The sequence below is a fragment of the Amphibalanus amphitrite genome, unplaced genomic scaffold, assembly GCF_019059575.1.
Source record: "Amphibalanus amphitrite isolate SeventyFive unplaced genomic scaffold, NRLGWU_Aamphi_draft 000788F_arrow, whole genome shotgun sequence".
NCBI lineage: Eukaryota > Metazoa > Arthropoda > Thecostraca > Balanomorpha > Balanidae > Amphibalanus > Amphibalanus amphitrite.
In genome coordinates, this window is record NW_024882282.1 from 281,597 (window position 1) to 300,129 (window position 18,533).

Consider the following 18,533-nt stretch of genomic DNA (forward strand, 5'->3'; position numbering starts at 1 on the left):
TCTCTCGCCACTTTTCATTCAAATTAAAACTTGCCCATCCGCCAATGCGAGGCACCCGCCGCCGATCGGCATGCATTTAGTTCACAAAGTTTGTCGACCCCGGCTCTCAATGAAGATCTACGAACCGATCAAAATTTCATTGGCGTTCTTCCAGCGCGCCCCACGCGCGAACCGTGCACCCCAGCGAGTCGGAACCCAGAAAAGGCGTTGACCAGCTCTGTCACCTAGAAGGTGTGCAAATTTCAACCCCCTACGATATACCGTCTGCCCTGTAGGCGAGGTCAATTGAACCCACTACACGATGTGCGGACACACAAACTCACAGACGGATTCTGTTTGAATAGTAAGTTAGACATTTAGTTCACAAAGTTTGTCGACCCCGGCTCTCAATGAAGATCTACGAACCGATCAAAATTTCATTGGCGTTCTTCCAGCGCGCCCCACGCGCGAACCGTGCACCCCAGCGAGTCGGAACCCAGAAAAGGCGTTGACCAGCTCTGTCACCTAGAAGGTGTGCAAATTTCAACCCCCTACGATATACCGTCTGCCCTGTAGGCGAGGTCAATTGAACCCACTACACGATGTGCGGACACACAAACTCACAGACGGATTCTGTTTGAATAGTAAGTTAGATTCCAAATGCTGCTTTCTCCCTCCTGGATGTAAATTTGCTGTCCTCCGCTTAAATTTGCTGCATTTTGCCATTTTCTAATGGAGCCTTTAGCATTTTCTTTAGCATTCCTAGGGCATATTAAGAGCAATTATTTTCCTTCATTTGTTTTTGTGTCAACTATGTAGCTTCTTGTTTACTTTTTTCTGCGTTTGGTCCACTTAAAAATTAATCATTGGCTCGTTTTTGTTTTCTAGTCTCGGGTGTGGTTATACGACTGAAAAGATGTTCGGAATATGTCACTGCCACTGTCCCGTGAGTGGTTGAGGACCCGCTGGCCCAACTGGCCGCCGTTTTTACTTGCGGTGTCCGTCGCGGTGTCGGCTGCCTGCCGTGTCTGCCCCTGACGGCTCGCCGACTTTACGACTCCGGTTTATGTGTCTGCCGTCGGACGACCTCCCCCTCCCCTCCCCTTCCCGTCCGCTTCTGTTGTGTTCCGTGACCGCTTCCGACCGCCATCACGTGACCCGGACACATGTGACGCTGACCCGCCAGGTTACGGCCGAGAGCTCGCAGCCGACCAGCGAGGGCGAGGCGGCGTCAGCTGCCGCCGAAAAGCGAGAGAAGCGCAAACCGTCGCGGCGGCGCAAAACGGGCGAGCGCCTGCCCCGCCTCACGGTGCTCGAGGTGAGCTGTCTCTGCCTGTGTCGCCCCGTTTACTAGCTGCTGCTGCCCGGGACCGGGATATGCGGGGACGACGGCGGGTGTTTGTGTCTCCTGAGCGGGTGATGTATGTGTGACATGTGTGCGGGCCCGGCCGATCCATTGAGTATGACTCACACACAGTGGGGGACGGTGAGTCAGCAGCGTAATGGGTGATTGATCGATCGACCTTAACTGTTTAACGGTTAGTACCGATCCGCTTGAGACTTAAGTCCCGTCGCGGCAAAGGAGGTGATAATGACGGGAGTGTGCTGAGGTGCACGTCGAGGCCACTCTTGTAGCTACCGGCTTGGTTAGCTGTGAATTGTGATTGAATCATTATGCCCGGGATGTTCACATTGCGACATTTTGATTGCAGTTGACAACTACCTAGCGCAGTGATACCATAAATTGATGGTCTGGTGTTCGTGAACATGGCCTGCGTGTTCGTCGCTGGCATTATCTCGTCCGCTGGCAGGTGAAGAGCAGCGACAACGGTCCGGTAGTCTCCTGTCTGCTGGAGACCAACCAGTCGCAGGCCATCACCTTTAAGTTCGACCTGCGCGAGGCAGACGTCTCGGCCATCTCTTACAAAATGGTCAGACACGCGGAAATGAGCCGCCGTGTTTTGTGACCTAGACATCGTTTGGAGAGTAAATGTTTGTTTGCATGCTGACTGGGTGATAAACTCGATTTTCTGCTAAAGAAATGTTTTACTCTGGGTCAACCTTTTCACCTTTGCTTAGTCTAGGTTGGCATTTGGTTGTTCTGGCCACTGTTGTGTGAAAGGTGATCAGCGGCGATGTATTTACTCTGTGCTTTCTGTGAGTGACTGTACCAGCTGTGGTACTGGTCACTAACTGACTCCGACAGCCGCGCCGGTCGGCGGGCTGCGGCGCCGTGTTTTGACGCGTCCGCGCGCCCCCTCAGACGGAGGCACATCTGCTGCCCAGGGACGACGCCCAGTACTTCGGCGAGCAGCTGCGCGCCATCATCCGCCAGCACCTGCTGCTCGAGTCGACGGGCAGCCTGGGCGCGCCGGCCGCCGCCGGCTCCCTCCACCGGCGCCAGCCCTCCTTCGACGACGAGCAGGTCGGTGCGCCGCCCCGAGCCCCACTGCACCCGGCCGCCGGGCCGCGCCGCCCCCGTCCCTCGCGTGACCTCGTGTGTCCGTGTCCGGCAGAGAGAGGAGCCGCCTGCGCGCCCGGCGGGTGGCGCCCGGCCGGCGCCCGCCGAGCCGCCCTGGCAGCCGCCGCCGGCCGCCGCGCCCGCTCCGGCCGCGCCGCCGGCGGCGGCGGCGGCGGCTGCGGTGCCGTACCTGTCGGTGCCGGGCGGCTCGTACCCGGTGCTGCTGCAGGGCGAGCACGGCCTGCAGATCGTCTCGCTGACGCCGCAGCAGCTGACGGCACTGCTGCAGCACTCGGCCGCCGCGGCTGCCGCCTACCCGGCCGAGACGGCCCAGGTGGGGGACCCGCACCGGCCGCACCCGCTCCCGCAGTCCCACCCGGTCCACCCGGCGTCCTTCTCGGCCCACCCGGCGGCGCCGGCCGCCGAGCCGCTGCACCCGGCCGGCAGCGCGGCGCACCCCTCGTACGCCGCCCAGTTGTCGGCGCCAGCGCACCTGGCCGGCCACTCGCACCCCGCTCCGACCTCCTCCGCCGGCCCGTTCCACCCGCCGGCCGCCACCTCTGCCGCGCCCCAGCCGGCGGCGCCGGCCCTGGCGGCCTCCCTGCCCTCTGTCCACCAGCTGGCCGTGTCCGGCTCTGCCCCGGCCTCTGGCCCGGCATCCGTTTCCGGCATAGCACATATCCCGGCTCCCGCGGGCGCCTCTGCACCCATGGGCGTCCCGGCGCCGGGCGCGCCGCTGTCGGGCCCTCCGCAGATGCCGGCGCCGGTGTCGGTGGCTCTGGGCTCGGCGGCCGCTCAGCTGGCGGCTCCCGGCCTCTCGCTGGAGGCGTTCCCGCCGCTGCCGCCGCTGGCCACGGCCACCGTGCGGCCGCCGCCGCTGGCAGCGCCGACTCTGCCGCCCGGCCACCTGCCGCAGCCGGCAGCGGCGCCCGGCCTTCCGGCGCAGCCGGGCCACTACCCTGAGCCGTCTGCCTGGCCGGCTCACCACCCGCCGCCCGTCTCCCAGCCGCTGGTGTCACAGCCTGCAGCGTCCCTCCCTCCGACGTTCCAGCCGGCAGTGTCCGCGGCTGCCGTGTCACACGCGCCGGTACCCCAGACCCCGGCGTCCCAGCCTCCGACCTCTCACCCGTCCGTGTCCCAGGCTCCGGCCTCCAGACCGGTGGTGTCCAAACCGCCCGTGTCCCAGACGCATAAACCCAGACCGCCGGCTTCCAAAGCCTCAGGTTCCGGACACCCAGTGTCCCAAGCTGCGGGTGCCAGGCCGGCAGTATCCCAGGCCCCGGCGTCCCAGCCGCAGGCTCCGCCGCCCGGCTCGTCCCACCAGCCGGCGGTGTCCCAGCAGGTTCCCATGTCCCAGCCGGCGGTGTCCGTCAGTCAGCCGGCGGTGTCCTACCAACCGGCCGCTGCGTCCCACCCGGCTCCCAGCGCCCACCAGCCGCCCACCTCCTACTACACGGTGGCCTCGCAGCAGCCGACGGTCCTCTACCAGCCGGCCACCGCCCAGCCGGCGGCCGCGCTGCACCCGACACCGTCGCAGCCGCCGGCCGCGCTGCACCACACCGTGTCCAATCCGGCATTATCTCTGTACCAGGCCGTGCCACAACCGCCGGCCTCTCTCCAGCAAACCATGTCCCAGCCGGCAGTGTCTCTGTACCAGGGCGTGCCCCACCCGCCGGTATCCATCCAACAGATTCTATCCCAGCCGACAGTATCTCTTGTCCAGACCGGGCTCCAGCCGCCAGCGTCTCTCCACCAGTCTTTGTCCCAGCCAGCAGTGTCTATTCTGCAGACCGTATCCCAGCCAGCCCCGCACTACCAGACCCCGTCCCAGCCGCTCCCCGTCCAGCCGCCACCAGTGTCGGGTCCTGCCAGCGTCCCCCCGCCGGTGTCCGCGGTCCTGCCGGCCGCCTTGCAGCCGCCGGCGTCGACTCTGTCCAGCGCCGTCCAGCAGCCGCCGCAGCCGCAGCAGCCAGCGTCCGTCTACAGCGCCGCCGCCGCGAGTGTTGTGACGCCGGCGGCCGCCCCCGCCCCCGCCGCGGCCGAGGTATGTGAGCCGCCGCCGCCGCCGCCCTCCCGCCGCTTGTCGCCGGACCGCCTGCAGCGCACGAGCCGGCCGGCCGCCTGTCGTGTTTGGTGTCTGGCCTCCCCGCACGTCTCCGAGGCTTCCTGCCGGCCACCGCCGCCGCCGCCGCCGCGCAATCGAGCACCGCTCAGCCCCGGACGAGGCCTCTATCTATCTATTTCACTATCTGCCCTTGGGTACTGGCGAGGCGGCGCGCCTCCGCGCCGCCCTCTATACAGTCGGTGCGTTCTGGCTCTCTAAGTTTCTCTGGTTTTGGTGGCTTCTGTTGATTGCCAAACGTGTGGTCACGACCTTGGCTGCTCTGTGCGAACGGACTTGGAGCTTGAACTTTCTCTCAAGGGAGACACCATTCTGTGTGGAACCAAAAGTGCGGAGACATGGGAAAACTTGAAAGACATTTGTATCAAGACAAAGTGTGACATTTGTTCATCGCTCGCTATTGTGGGTCATCCTGTTACGAGCGTGATTGGGATCGGGGTCAAAATGGTCTCAAATTGGCTGGTGTGCGGCCGCGCGGCGGGCGCCGGAGCTCGGCGAGCTGTCCTCTGGGAAACGGCCGCGCGGACCGACTGTGGCCGGCGTCGGTGACCGGCCGTGACCTCGGCTTCCGTTGAAACCTGTCTGCTGTCGAATAGCTAGTTAGATGCTCTAGCTAGAGTCTAGCTAGCTGGGATGATTTTTATTGCGTTGTTTGGATGATTACTGCTTGTACAGAGTTGGTTGTTTTAGTTGCTGCCATTTTCAGGTTGTCCTTGGTTTTTCAGGGTACCTACATGACATTCCATCCTGCTTGGGCTGGGCTGCTTTCGTTTCTTCTGGCGCTGGTCGTTTCCGGTGCATTCTCTCGGTGCTGGCACACCCGCTGACACGACCCGCTGACGTCAGTTGCCTGTAGCCGCAGACAGACAGACACATACGTGCCGTGCAGCGTGACCGGTCGCGGGATTCAGAGCAGCATCCCCGGCCTGTGCTGTGTTTGCTGCTGTGTTACTTGACAAACAGGAGAACGAGTCAGGATCAGACATTAAACTGGTGTTCGGTGTGTTGCTGATTGTTATGGTACAGTTGCTCACTTTGGTTGATACGCTAACCATTAATCCATGCCACCTTCCGCACTTCCGCTTCCGCTTCTGACGACTTACCGCTGATAGATACAATACCTAGGAAAATTTGTCTGGCTTTATTTGCCTTTTTTCATGGTAGTGATGACATTATTTTCTTTTCCCTGCTGGAAATACGTCATCATTTAGAAGCTTCGTTTACAAATGTACTAAAATGCTATGTGATTATTTCAAATATGTGCCTTGAAATTTGCTGCGAAATTTGCAGGCTAATTGATTCAATGAAATTGGTGGATCATTCCCCAAACTAATTTGTCGCTTGTTTGTAAAGTAAAGAAATTCCCTGAGATATTGAATGTGCATTGTCTCATCCAGCCCTATGTGGCCCACCTGCACTTTGTACATTAACCCGCGCCCTGCTGGGGGTCCTGGATTTCCACGCCCTGCTGGGGGGGGGGGGGGTGTTTGAACACCCCCCCCCCTTCTAACTCGGCTCCTGGGCCACGTAGCGATACGCGGAAGGCGGCGTTCGAAAGAGCGCCAAAAATAATGAGGAAATCACTTCGGTCAATTTTTTGGTCAGGTCAAAGGTGAGGTCACCAGATTGAAGGCAAAATTTCGCCGATTTCCAGGTCGAATGTCGACAATTTCCAAGAAGCCAACGCATAACTCGGGAACCAATAGAGCTACAGCGCCGCGGAAAAGCGCATTCGATAGCCCTATTAACGCCCTTTCTGAGTAATGTTCTCAGATTTGACCTAACTTCAACGGTTTTGCCTGCAGGGGGCAAAAACTGCAAAAATAGCCGATTTTTTTCGGAAACAGTTTTTCTGCAATAACTTTTCACCCAAGCCTTGTACGAGCTTACTTTTACCGGCATCGTGTTCCTCTCGTCAAGACGCATCGAATGAACTATAACTTGACCTTGAAAGGTCAACTTGAAAATTTGACCTCAGGTCAAGGTCATGACCTGACCAGAAAGGGTCATGCTGCATATCAGGCCCAGATCCATCCGTCATGGCGTCCCCAGTCCCGCCCTGCTTCTGCTTCCGCCACGTCCCGTGTCCGCTGTTCCGCTTTTGGCGCCTTCCGCACTCTCCGCCCCTGCCGCCGCAGCTCGCTGTACCGTGCTCCCCGCCGCGGCGCCGCGCGGCCTCTGACCCGGCGTGGTGTCCGCGACAGGCGCCCAAGAGGCTGTCCCGGTTCGTGGTCAGCTCTGTGGCGCAGACGGCGGCGCCTACCAGCCCCGTGTCCACGCCGCACTCGCCCAGCGCCGAGACTCAGGTGAGACACGCAGATTCACCGAGTTCGAGCGATCCGTTCCGGCCAGCTGCGCTAGGCGACCACATGACAGCCCGCACAGCCGTGTGACCGCACAATTTATATACATAAGTCCTGCATCTCACCTTTTCTTCCCCTTCCCGTCCCCCAACCCACCGATATCTGTTTTCTTTCCAAAGTTCCGGCTCATCTCAACCAATATGCATATCTTGTCAGCATGCAACAAATGTACAAAACTGGAGTGTGTGTGGACCTGTTTCTCTGTAGCCCTGCTCCGACCCGTCTCTGGTCTGTCCCTCAGCCGTCTGCGTCTGCGGTGTTCACGGCGGCCGGCCTGTCGGAGGCTGCCGTCAGCGCCGCGCCGCCCGCCGCGCCGGCGCCCGTGGTGGCCGGCCGGTTCTCCATCACGGTGGCGTCGTCGGGCGCGCCGGCCGCGGCCGTCACACAGACGGTGGGCGTGACGCGGGCGCCCATCAGCCACCCGGCGCCGGCGGCCGAGGCGCAGACCGTCCCCGCGGCCGCGCCGGTCCCGACGGCAGCGGCCGGGGCGCAGACTGCCGCGGTCCCGACGGCCGCGGCCGCGGCGCCCACCCCCAGCGCCGCGCTCGACGAGCTGACGGTGGCCGGCGCGTCCCCGGAGCTGTCCTTCTCGCCGCAGAACACTGAGCATAGGTAGGCCGGATGGGCGGCAGGGACAGCTGTAAACCGGTGGGATAGGACGCGAGTGGGACGGAGGAGGACACAGATGAGGGATAGAGGAAGGGATGGACACTGGTGGGAGGGACTGGTGGCGGCTGTATTTTGTTTCCCGTCTGTCCGACCGGCCTCTGACCCGCTGCCCCGCCCCGCCCCGCCAGTGGTGTGGGGAACCTGGAGGAGCTCCGGAAGCAGCTGGTGCGCCTGACGGCCGCCTCGGAGGGCTCGTTCGAGGCCGCCTCGCAGCCGTCGACGCCCGTGTTCTCTGCCGTGCCGGCGGCCGATGTGGCCGCCGAGGTGAACCGCCGGCTGGCCAGCATCACGGCCGCGCAGACGGTGAGTCGGCCGCGCCACGTCCGGCGCACTCTCGGAGGTCGGCGCGGTGCTAACAACACTCATCCACTAACATGTATTCATTCCTTTATTCACTCTGGCATATAGATGCTTGCTTACACGCACATACAGTAACCTTTTACCACCAATTAGTCGTCAAAATGAATCGAACAAGATATTAATCCACCCATTCATTCATTTATCATTTGTTCGTTCGTTCGTTCGTTCGTTCGTTCGTTCGTTCGTTCGCTCGTTCGTTCGTTCGCTCTTTCGTTCGTTCATTTTTATCGGTACTTGCCATACATCTCGCGCGTACATCATGCATTCACGAGACACAACTTAACCTCTGATCCAGCCATTGCACAATTCTGCAACAATCATGCAACTAATCTTACGTGTGAACTGTGAAGTACCTAACGCTTGTCATGCTGCGCCGTCCTGTCCCTTACCAACGTGTACTTGATTTGATTAGCCTGATTGACCGTGGTGCTTTTACTACCGATAACTTTGAGCGTGCACGCTGTTACATCTTTTGCTCAGAGACTGAATAAGTGAATAAAAACATTTAACTTCATTCAACAAAATCGTATGTTTTATGATGAAATACAGCAGCTGACTACTCATCCGTTTCCCGAACCGATCGTTCTTTGGAAAAAAACATTAATATTTCGGCCGTAAGCAAGCCGGTTCTCTGCAAAGTATAGCTGAAGTAAACTGAAGTCACAATTACAACCTTGCACCTCAAATAACGCCACTGAGTTGGCGCAGATTTTGAAAAAAGTTAGGTGCGGCTTTTTGAAAAAAGCGAGGGTACCGTTTCGATTGTCATAGTAACTGAGTTTTACTGTTCCCGTAAGAAAGTATACGAGTTATACCTATAAAGTTACAAGTTATACGAAAGTTATAAGTTATAAAGTTATACGAGCTCCCTACCACACAACTTCGTCACCGAAGTCGAAATGTGTATAAATGAAATAAGATAGGGTAATCACTCAATATTTTCAATTTATGTACACAGATGAGCTGCACGAGGAATCGAATGTAAAAAAAAATGTCCAAGATGTTTTAGGAAAATTCGTTCTTTTGGCCTCTGGGCTGTTCTGATATTTGTGCGATATTAGCCTGGTTCTCTGTCCCTCCCTCCCCGTCGAGCAGTCTCGTTGTGTGGGTTGAGTGCTCGGCCGTGGTTAGTACCGTGTGCATGTGTGTGCTGGTGACGGTCGGGCGGGCCGTGAGACGCGTGAGGAGTGGTGTGACGGTGTCGGCCGCCGGCTCAGGACTCGCTGGCTCCCTCCGGCTCCGGCTCCGGCTCCGGCGGCTCCCGCGGCGGCTCCCTGCGCCCGTGGAGCTGGCACTGCGACGACCCCGCCGCCGCCGCCGCCGCTGCCGCCGGCGGGGGCGGGGTAGGGGGCGTGGCCCCGTCCCCGCCGGCGGTGCTGCTGTTCGCGCCGCCCGCACCGGTCCCCCTCGCTGTGAGTGACCTGGGCCGGCGAGGGTCGCCAGCGGCTCTTGTCCGCCGCCGGCCGCGACTCCAGCCGCCGCCGCCGCCGCCGCCGCTGCGTTTTGGGGACTTGTCGATCGCTTCGCTGTCGCTTTTGGTGTTAGCTTTCAGTGTGCAGCAGCCAGGGACGAGCGCGGGTGAAGGGTTCGCAGTATTTGTCGGCAGGAGGACGACGTATCACATGATTGGCTTTTACTGGAGATTTAGTTGCGCTTTTTGTTTTGCCCTGGTTTTGGTCAGTATGGAACGATAGGAACGGGAACACACAACCTTGACACATCTTCGTTCTGTTTCATCTTGTTAGCCGCTATCTTGGTTTCGGCTGACGGGGCTTGCCAAGTTCTTTGAACGGGACGGTGTTAGCACGTAGTAGTTCTGTGGTGTAGCGCCTTTGTTACCTCATTTATGACACAGACATTTACACGGTATCCACGGCATGTGTGTGTGTGCACACTCGCCTTGTTTATGTGTTGTTACGTTGGTGCACTGTTTCTTCACGTTTGAAGCCCGGGGTTGTCAGGTGTTGTGTTTTTGGTGTATTTGTAATGTCGGCGTCAGTTGAAAAAACATATTAAGGTGAACTGTACTTCAAAGCAAAACCTTACTCTTGTCATTGTTACCACTTGCCGGTAAACTGCTGAGACTGAAGTGAGAGAGCAGGATAGTGAAACTGCAAAAAGTCCTACAGCTGTCAAGTGTCAGATTCTGAGTTAACACGACTGTTCCTCGATTAGCTGACGTGTATGTATTCGGGTTGGTTTGACCGAGCCGGACTGACGCGATGTGTCCGGACGGCAGGCGGGGTCCGCAGCGAGAGCCGGCGACCCGGACCCGGCGGCCGCCAGGGCCGCCCCGGAGAGCTCCGGCGCCCAGCAGCTCATCTCCGTACAGGTGAGGCGCGCCGGCCCGTCCCCCGACCTCACAGCACGCCGGGCCGTCCCGCCGAGCTCTCAGGGACGCCGGCCCGTCCCGCCGAGCTCTCAGGGCAGACCGGTGCCACCGCCGGGCGAACCTCCAGTCCTCGGCCGTGGGACTCTGTCCGTGTGTCCGTGTGCTCGTGCCGTTAAATAACCGCAGCAGTGTCACTTCACTAACCGCATCCGACTGAGCGCGGCCCGCCGCGGCCGTCCGCTCGTGTGTGCCCCCCCCCCCCGCACCCACTGGGGTGTCGCACTGTCGCCTGACCGTCGTAGTGTCGTAGTAGCTTATTGAATGTCTCTATCGACACGCTAGGGGAACTCGACGGAACCTACCGCAAACGCCTCGCTGCTTCCGGAATGGTAGTGCGGCGCTGTTGGCCGGAAAACCTTGTTGGATTTGCCTTTTAAGTTATCAATGCCAACGAAACTGAATTTTGCTTCTTTTAGTTCCTTGTATTGTATTTTTTTTTTATTCGAAATTACATATCTATATGAATGTTTTCGAGGGCGCCACATTTTGAAGCCGCGCAAGGTTTGGTGGAAAATGGCTTAAATCCAGTTCGTTTGACATCTCCCGGTGACTATCCGCGGGAGATGTGATTCTCGAAGATAGCGAACATCCCCAACACCTATACGAATTTGTATTCGTATCTAGAATGGCTATTGATTTTCGCAGTAGCTTTCGTCGAGTTTCCCGCTGTGGGGTCTATGTGGCCGCTGTAGTGCCAAGATCACTCGTAGCCCCCCCTCCTTCCCCCTGCTGTGAGCCTCTCTCCGGCTCGACCTCCCCTCACTGCCAGTCTCTGTCGGACGCCAGTGGCCGCCCCCGCCCCCGCCCCCGCTGTGGGTCCCACCCTGCCTGCGTGTGTCCCCTCTCGGTGTGTCTCTGTGACCGGCTCTCACTCGGCGCTCTCTCCCTCCCGCCCGCCCGCGTCGCCGGGCCTCTCTCCGTGCTCTCGCTGGCCGTCTGCTCTGTCTCTCTGTCTCCTGACGATCGGACGCCGCGCGGTGTAGCCGTCGTCCGTGCTGGACGTGCCTCGCTCGCCTAGCGTGCTTGTGACGCCGCCCACTCCGCGGCGCGTGGTCGTCCAGGTGATACCTCAGTTTCTCTCTATCTGCTCGGCGGCTCGCGTAGAACCGCTTCGCTGGACATGTTGCTTGGACTGACCCCTGCACTGTAGAGTTGGCTGGTTTGCTGCTGGGAGTCCGTGTAGTGTTCGTGTATGTAGTGTCTGTCTTGGGTAATACGGGTTACTAATCCCGGGCGGTATTCGGGTGCTGCCCGAACGCTGCTCGGGCACTGCTTGGGCACTGCTCGGGAGATGCTCGGGCATTGCTCGAGAAATGCGCGGGCGATGAATGGGTTTCAAACCTACAAAGATCGGTGCTTTCTTCGATAGTAACGCTTGGGATAACATGTACATACACATTCTGCACAAATTATGAACGGCACTGAATATATGTACTGCCAAAATATTAAGCTTCTGTTACTACTGGGCGTTAATCAGATGATCTAATTTGGACGTCTAACGCTTGGTTATAAAGCCTGATTTAACCGTATCATTGCGTGTATGATCACTTGATTAGTGTACCCTTCCCATTATTTGATATTTTATTTCGTTAAATCGATATTAAATAGTACAGATCGGTTGGACTAGAGTAAATGAATATCACAGAGAGGAAATAAAAGCGCATGGATAGCACACGGCCTGATTGCCTTGCATGCGTGGTGATTTATGATTTTTTTTTTGCTCATCAAAATCCCAGCTCTGTACATAATTTATACAAGCACCATGCTGAATGTTCGTTGCCTTAAATTGTTATGTTTGATGTACATGGATGTTATCGGTCATTATATTTGTATTTTCTTGTTATTCGACTGACAGAAATTGCTCATTGAAGCTCGTTTAGGTGAAAAATGCTACAATCGCAGTAATTATCTTGATAAATGACCCTATTCGCTCAACAAAGCCACGCAACACTTTAAACCCGCGCCCCGCTGGGGGTCCTGTGGCCTGACCTTAACCCTATTCCTGGCGGGCTCCGCCGGGACAAGAAACTGGCGGGGGGGGGGGGCCGATTCGGCCCCCCCCCCTGAGATCTCGAGAACGAAGCAAGATAGCGACAAGCGGTAAACGGCATCGGATACGCATGGACAAGGTCTACAATTTTTACTAAGGTCATTTTCAGGTCAGGTCAAAGATGACGTCACAGGGGTCGAAAAAGTCAAAATGGCGGCGCTAGATATGGAGAGAGTTTTTCTCGAATAACTTTCGAATTAGTCAAGATAGGAACAAACTAAGGGCATCATCGTGATCCTCTCGTCAATCCGCATCGAATGATATATATGTTGACCTCGAAAGGTCAAGGTCAAAGGTTGACCTCAGGTCACGTGACCTCGAGGTCATCATGTATATCATTCGATGCGTCTTGACGAGCTGAACACAATGAGACCATCCACGCGTCTGTATCTTGTTCCTGTACGGAGTTATTGGCCAAAAACCTTTGGTGACCTTTGATGACGTCACATGACCTCACAGCTGCCCAACAGCAAAACAGACCTCAAGGTAGTGAAGGTTGATCGTATATGAAGTCATGTATGGTATATGGGGCCATTCCGACCCGTTTTAGTGGTAAAAACAGGGAGTTGATTTTTCCCCCATTGACTTATAATGGGGAGGTCGCGAAACTGACCTGACCTTAGGTCACCGATATCAAAATTCCGAGATATACAAATTGCACATACTGGTACCCTAACTAAAGCCTGAAGAGAAGAAATTGATCGGTCAAAAACTCTAGCTCTGGCGTGATTGCAAACTTTTCTGAGGTAGGGTCACCAAACCGCCTCTGGTGACCTGACCTGAGGTCAGATCAACTCAAAATTTTCAGACATGTTGCGTAGAAGCCTTATAGGAAAAGTCAGAAAATTTGAGCTTCCTAGCTCAACGCATTTGGGAGAAATAACCAAAAAACCTCAGGGGGGGGGGGGGCTCCTGAGGCCCCCCCGCCAGGAATAGGGTTAAGTGACTTTGGTCTGAAATTTTCACAACGTGTGCAGGAATGATGGAGGGCGCGGGTTAGACTGACGGTCTGAAGCAAATTGGTTTTGCTCGCGGTTTTCTGCAATGCCCACATTTCCTTTTTTTGCACTGATAGTTTGCTTGATTTGTAAGGGGTTAAGGGGAGTAGTAAAGTATTCATGGTTAAGGGTGTGCTGTGAAAGCGAAGGTCTGTCTCCAGCTGAGGACGGAGCTTCAGTAATCAGCGTGCTGTTGCTTGGAAGCTAGAAATTACCTTTGAAATGTGCCGCAATTCTAGTTATACCTTATATGATCAGCCTGAAAATCGAAAGATATCGTCAATATCTGACGAATCACTTGAATTATTATCTTGTTTTAGCTGTCATATTTTGCTTAACCACTGTCGCGGCCGCTTCAGTCCGACTGCCGGTTGCCAGTCGACTTTGCTGCTGGTTAGCTGGGTTCATAATGTTGTAGTGACCGGATCGCTCTTCATTCCCCGACCCCGCGATGGTACTTGTGGTGGTTTTGTGTCAGCACTGCAGCAATGCGGCGGTGTGTGCAGTGTGTGGCCGTATCTCACCCATAACATACCAGCGTCGGCACATACCGTGCAAAGTTTGCTGTCGATGCTCGGAGATTGCCCTCTGCAGTTTGTTTTTAAGTGTCACAGTATGACCGGATTGAACTCGACACAATGTCTACTGTCTCCTCAGGGGAGTAGTATCGATATAGCCTCCCCCCCCCCCCCCATACGATCGGATCTGTCTATCTGGGTTGTCTAACAGAGCGGGCCGGCAGTGTTCCGGCGGTGGCAGTCTCAGCCGGTGCAGTGGGCGCCCCTCTGTGAGCTGCCCTCCGCCGCGGCTGTGTCTGTCTGTACACACCCCTCCGTGGCCCCCTCTGACGCGGGCGGCCCGTGTTCACAGCCGCCCCGCCGCCAGTCGTCGGCTGCTACGTGCGCGGTGCGCGCCGCCGCTGCCGCCGCCGCCCGCCGCAATGTAGGCCGCCCCCGCGCCCGCTCCCGCCCCGCCGCCGGCTGCCTGTCTGTGTGTGCCGTGCTGTGCAGTGGTAGAACCCTGAGCTACCCTCCCCTGTCGCCGCCGCCGCCGCCGCCGCTCCTGCGGCCCGGAGCGGTACGTACTGCCGGCGCGCTGCCGGGCGCAGCTCGGCGCTCGCCGTCTCCGCGGCCCACTGCAGAGCGCTCCACCTCCGTCCCATCGTCTCACCCCCGGGTACGCCGCCCGCGGGGCCCGCACTGGCAGAGGGCTGGGCCGGGGAGCACGAGTGACCTCAGCCGGCAGTCAGCGGCCCGCACTGGGGCGCACTGCGGAGCCCGGGCACGGGAGGGGCTCACGGCCGTCGCACTGGGGCTGGTTGGTGGGTGGTGGGACTCACGGCCTGGTAGGAAGAGGGGCGCACGGGTGAATTCTGGGCCAGTCTGGCCCGCAGGCACACCCGTGGACTGTGTTTTCTTGCCGCACCGTTCGAAGTGCTGCAGTTTGGCATACTGCACTGCAGCTTGAAATTTTACACATTTTATTAACTAGTGCACAGACAGGCCTCTTTATATATGGAAAAGTCTGTGACTGATGCCATAGGCATATCGGCTTGTTGATGGCCTTTATGAATTTTTTTTTCTGAAATTACACGGCATTTGCATGCTAGTCGCGTTTTTGTAGGCTGCCAATTGAATAACACTTTTTTGAATCCCATCAATTAATGTTCCTGGATGATACAAATTTCTGCGATATGAATTCTATCCTATGCGTTGTTCATATTCGTGAAAGTATTGAGTCTTGATCAACAGTATTGAGGAACAGTAAAGTATTAAGATCAACATATTATATTGCATGTTTGTATTATGTATCCAACGTTATTTCGTGGATGTCTTGTGGAACACTTGGAGGACATGTTTTCTAGAAATAATTGTTATGCCTTTTGTCGGTCTATGCTATTCGTGTCTAAAGCTGAACATTGAACAAATTACGATTCCTTAGCAAGCGTGGATGTAGTTACATACCTAGTTATTTAAACACTCGAATCAAATTGAATATGAACATCCTGAACAAGGAATTATCAAGGCCAAATTGGAGTGGTCTCCCCAAGTTTACTACGCCTATTGGATTGTTCCCGTCCCCAGCGCCATTCCTTCTACGACAATGCGAAATCCGCAATGTTCGGGTCCAGCTTTTCCTCTGTTTGGTGCATGCTGCGCTGAGCAAGGTGCCCAGGCCGTGCTTTCTCTTTACTGACCCCACGTAGATTGAGCACGGATTCACTAGTTTATCGTCATTTTCACAGGCGTTTAGCGGCGTTATCGGCTTCTGCATCATTCCATGCCATATTAACCCTCGTAACTTGTATTTCGTCGGTAGACTCCTGTCGCATTTTCGGGACGTAGTTAGTGCTCTGTTATTTTTTATGACGAAAGATGTTTATCGGACCTTTTTGCCTCAGCCTTTGTACAAATGCCGTTATCGCATCGAATATAATTGAGTGTGCCTGTGGTGGTCTCCTGCCTGACCGTTGATGGTCCGTGTCACCTGCGCTGTCCTCAGCCCCGTCTCTCTGTCGATCTGCGTGTCTGTGTGTGTGTGGCTGACCGTGCGGCGCGCGCTGCTCCCCGGCCGCCCTCCGCAGAGCACCTCGGACGTCTCGCGCTCTGCGAGCAGCTCCGAGACCACGGAGCGGGGCAGGAAGGCCACGCCGCTGCTGCTGGCAGACCTGGACAAGGAGCTGCAGAAGCTGCACAGCGGCAAAAACCAGCTGGTGAGTGAGCCCGCCCCGTCTCCGGCGACAGATTGCTGCTACCTATCACGGGCTACGTACTGCTCCAGTTCCCTGGTTATGTGTGGCCTATCTTATTGTTGTTGTTGTTGTTGTTGTTGTTGCTGTTGTTGTTTTGATGGTGCGTTGCAAAGAGGCCAATGAATGTTGAGTTTGTGTTTAGCAGTAAATTTCAGGCATAAAAGGCATTCCTCAATTCCTACCCAGTGACAATGCTGTAAAAATGTCAGTGATGCACCTACTATTTTCCCCTTTTCCATATACACTGGCTGACTGATTACAGTGATTTTGAAAATCGTCGTCCCGTTAGTGAGCGTTGTTTTATCGTTTGTCGTTGTTTTCACGCCGCTCTCGAGCAGCCAGCGGATGAAAATTTGGTAAGTTGCTTCGATTACAGTGTCTCAGTGAGCAAATCAATTGTTATAACTTCGAATAGTTGCCTGCCATGCGCACATAGCCACTCGTCATACTCATCATATCGTATTTTCATCAACACCCGACACATCCTCCTGTCTCCGTGGGTACTTGCGATAAAACTTGCCGTCTCATTTTCTGCGCGCTGACGATATATTCAAAATGCAGAAGCTACATAACGTGTCATGTACTATAACGTGTAGTCATGCATTCACCACCCGGCACCCACGCAACCTCCGATGTTGAGACGAACTGGTCGTGCGCACGCTCCCTCGCTGCAGTCGAGGCCCGCCGAATCAGCCCCACGTGATATTCTGACGCCCCCCCCCCCCGGCCGACAGCACCACGTGGCGTCGACGCCGATGCTGTCGACGCACGACGAGGCGACGCAGTCTGAGAACGGCGTCATCTCGCAGTGGGAGACGGTGGGCCCAATCGACACGACGCACACGCAGCCCATCCAGAGCGTCTGCTTCCACACCGGCAGCGGCGCCAGCAGTGAGTCACCGACAGCTGCTGCTCCAGATCAATTGGATACAGTGATATTTTTATAGTGTTTGGTCATCGGCGTTGAACATTGGATAGTATGCGCATTGCGTGAACTTTATGTGGCAAACAATTTCTTCTAAAACTGCGTTTTGAGCTGGATGCCCGATATCTTCATTTTTGTGGATATCTTTAATCATGCTCATGGCGCGTTGGGGATAAAATGGACGCTGACCCCTGACACCCGTCCCTCCCCCCGTCAGCACCGTCCACGGACCCGGGCACGCCGGTGCGGAAGGGCCGGTTCGCCATCACCGTCAGCCGCCAGGCGGCGCCGTCGCCCCCGCCGCCGGCCGCGGCCGCCGCCGCGCCGCCCTCTCCGGCCGCCGAGCCGCTCGACGTCGAGACGTCGGCCATCTTCATCGAGCTGCTGGCCAAGTGAGTGGCGCCGGGAGGGAGCGGGTGGTAATCGGAGGGAAGACTGGACAGGGGTGGTCGGTGGTTGGCTGAGCTGAGGTGGTGAGCTGTAACTGTTTGTGCCTCAGCCGGTGCGAGACTGTCCGTGTCTGTTATGCGACTGACCCGTGCCTCCACTGCCAGTGTTTGTTATGTAACCGCCGGAGCGACGATGTGACCCCATCCGTCGCTAGGCAGCGGCAGGCTGCTGTCCGTGTCTGTTGTGCGACTGCCGGAGCCAGTGATGTCTGACGACTGTCCCTATCCACCGCCAGGCAGCGGCTGGACATGGAGGAGCTGCAGCGGCAGCAGGTGGCCGAGCGCGAGCGGCTGCGGCACGAGCTGCTGGAGCGGCTGCGGCACGAGCAGGCGGCCGCCGCGCACCAGCCGCCGCCGCCGCCCGACGGCTGAGTCGCCGCCGGACGCGCACTGCACACTAGTTCTGTTTGTTTTCTATCTCAGGGTATTGTGGAACTTGTTAGTGTGGGCTGCGCCGGGCTCGGCCGTCGTCCGCCGCGCCTTGTTACAGGTAGATAGTTTCCAACCACTTAACTATCGTGCTTTCATTGTTTTCGCGCTCGGCCTGGTCGGGCGCCGGGACGGCTCGCTCTCGACTCGCTGGCGGGCCCATTTTACCGGGGAGACGCGCGGCGGCTCGGCGCACGCACGCGCAGTATATCATTGTTGGCTGGGCGGCCCGAGGCTGAGCGGCTGGCGGAGGACGTTTTATACACACACACACACGCACCCGCCCGCCCGCGGTGGGAGGGTGGCCGGCTGCGGGCCGATTTGTACGGCGGGCCGGCGCCGCTGTGATGACCGGCCGGCGGAGGCAATTTCAGACCAGCCGCCGCCGGCCCGACCGCGGCACTTGGTGCGACTTGTGCGTGTGTGAGAGAGAGAGATCAACTAATTGCGTATATGATTTCTTCGAGCTGTGTATCCAATTGCCATATATGGAGACGATATGAACGAATACAATATCCTAGGTATGGAGCGTCCCCTGAATGTCTGAGACGAATCGGATCACTCGGGAAATCAAAGTGGCAGAC

At 57.2% G+C, this 18,533-nt stretch overlaps 1 protein-coding gene across 8 annotated transcripts in view; it reads left to right on the forward strand.

Moving 5' to 3' along the window:
* Positions 1-18,482, forward strand: part of LOC122366161 (serine/threonine-protein kinase WNK4-like) — a 41,394-nt gene extending 22,912 nt beyond the window's left edge. Inside the window, exons 8-22 of one of the 8 annotated variants that reach the window (XM_043338064.1) lie at positions 1,166-1,297; positions 1,791-1,910; positions 2,243-2,404; positions 2,496-4,484; positions 6,767-6,868; positions 7,167-7,537; positions 7,723-7,897; positions 9,172-9,366; positions 10,194-10,286; positions 11,330-11,407; positions 15,979-16,107; positions 16,485-16,502; positions 16,881-17,037; positions 17,289-17,463; positions 17,757-18,482. In XM_043338064.1, coding sequence (XP_043193999.1) covers positions 1,166-1,297; positions 1,791-1,910; positions 2,243-2,404; positions 2,496-4,484; positions 6,767-6,868; positions 7,167-7,537; positions 7,723-7,897; positions 9,172-9,366; positions 10,194-10,286; positions 11,330-11,407; positions 15,979-16,107; positions 16,485-16,502; positions 16,881-17,037; positions 17,289-17,463; positions 17,757-17,892 — 4,032 coding nt within the window. In that variant the 3' untranslated portion in view covers positions 17,893-18,482. The remainder of the gene's footprint in view (positions 1-1,165; positions 1,298-1,790; positions 1,911-2,242; positions 2,405-2,495; positions 4,485-6,766; positions 6,869-7,166; positions 7,538-7,722; positions 7,898-9,171; positions 9,367-10,193; positions 10,287-11,329; positions 11,408-15,978; positions 16,108-16,484; positions 16,503-16,880; positions 17,038-17,288; positions 17,464-17,756) is intronic. The other 7 variants (XM_043338070.1, XM_043338065.1, XM_043338066.1 and 4 more) reach the window with 7 other exon arrangements.
* Positions 18,483-18,533: the final 51 nt, after the last annotated feature.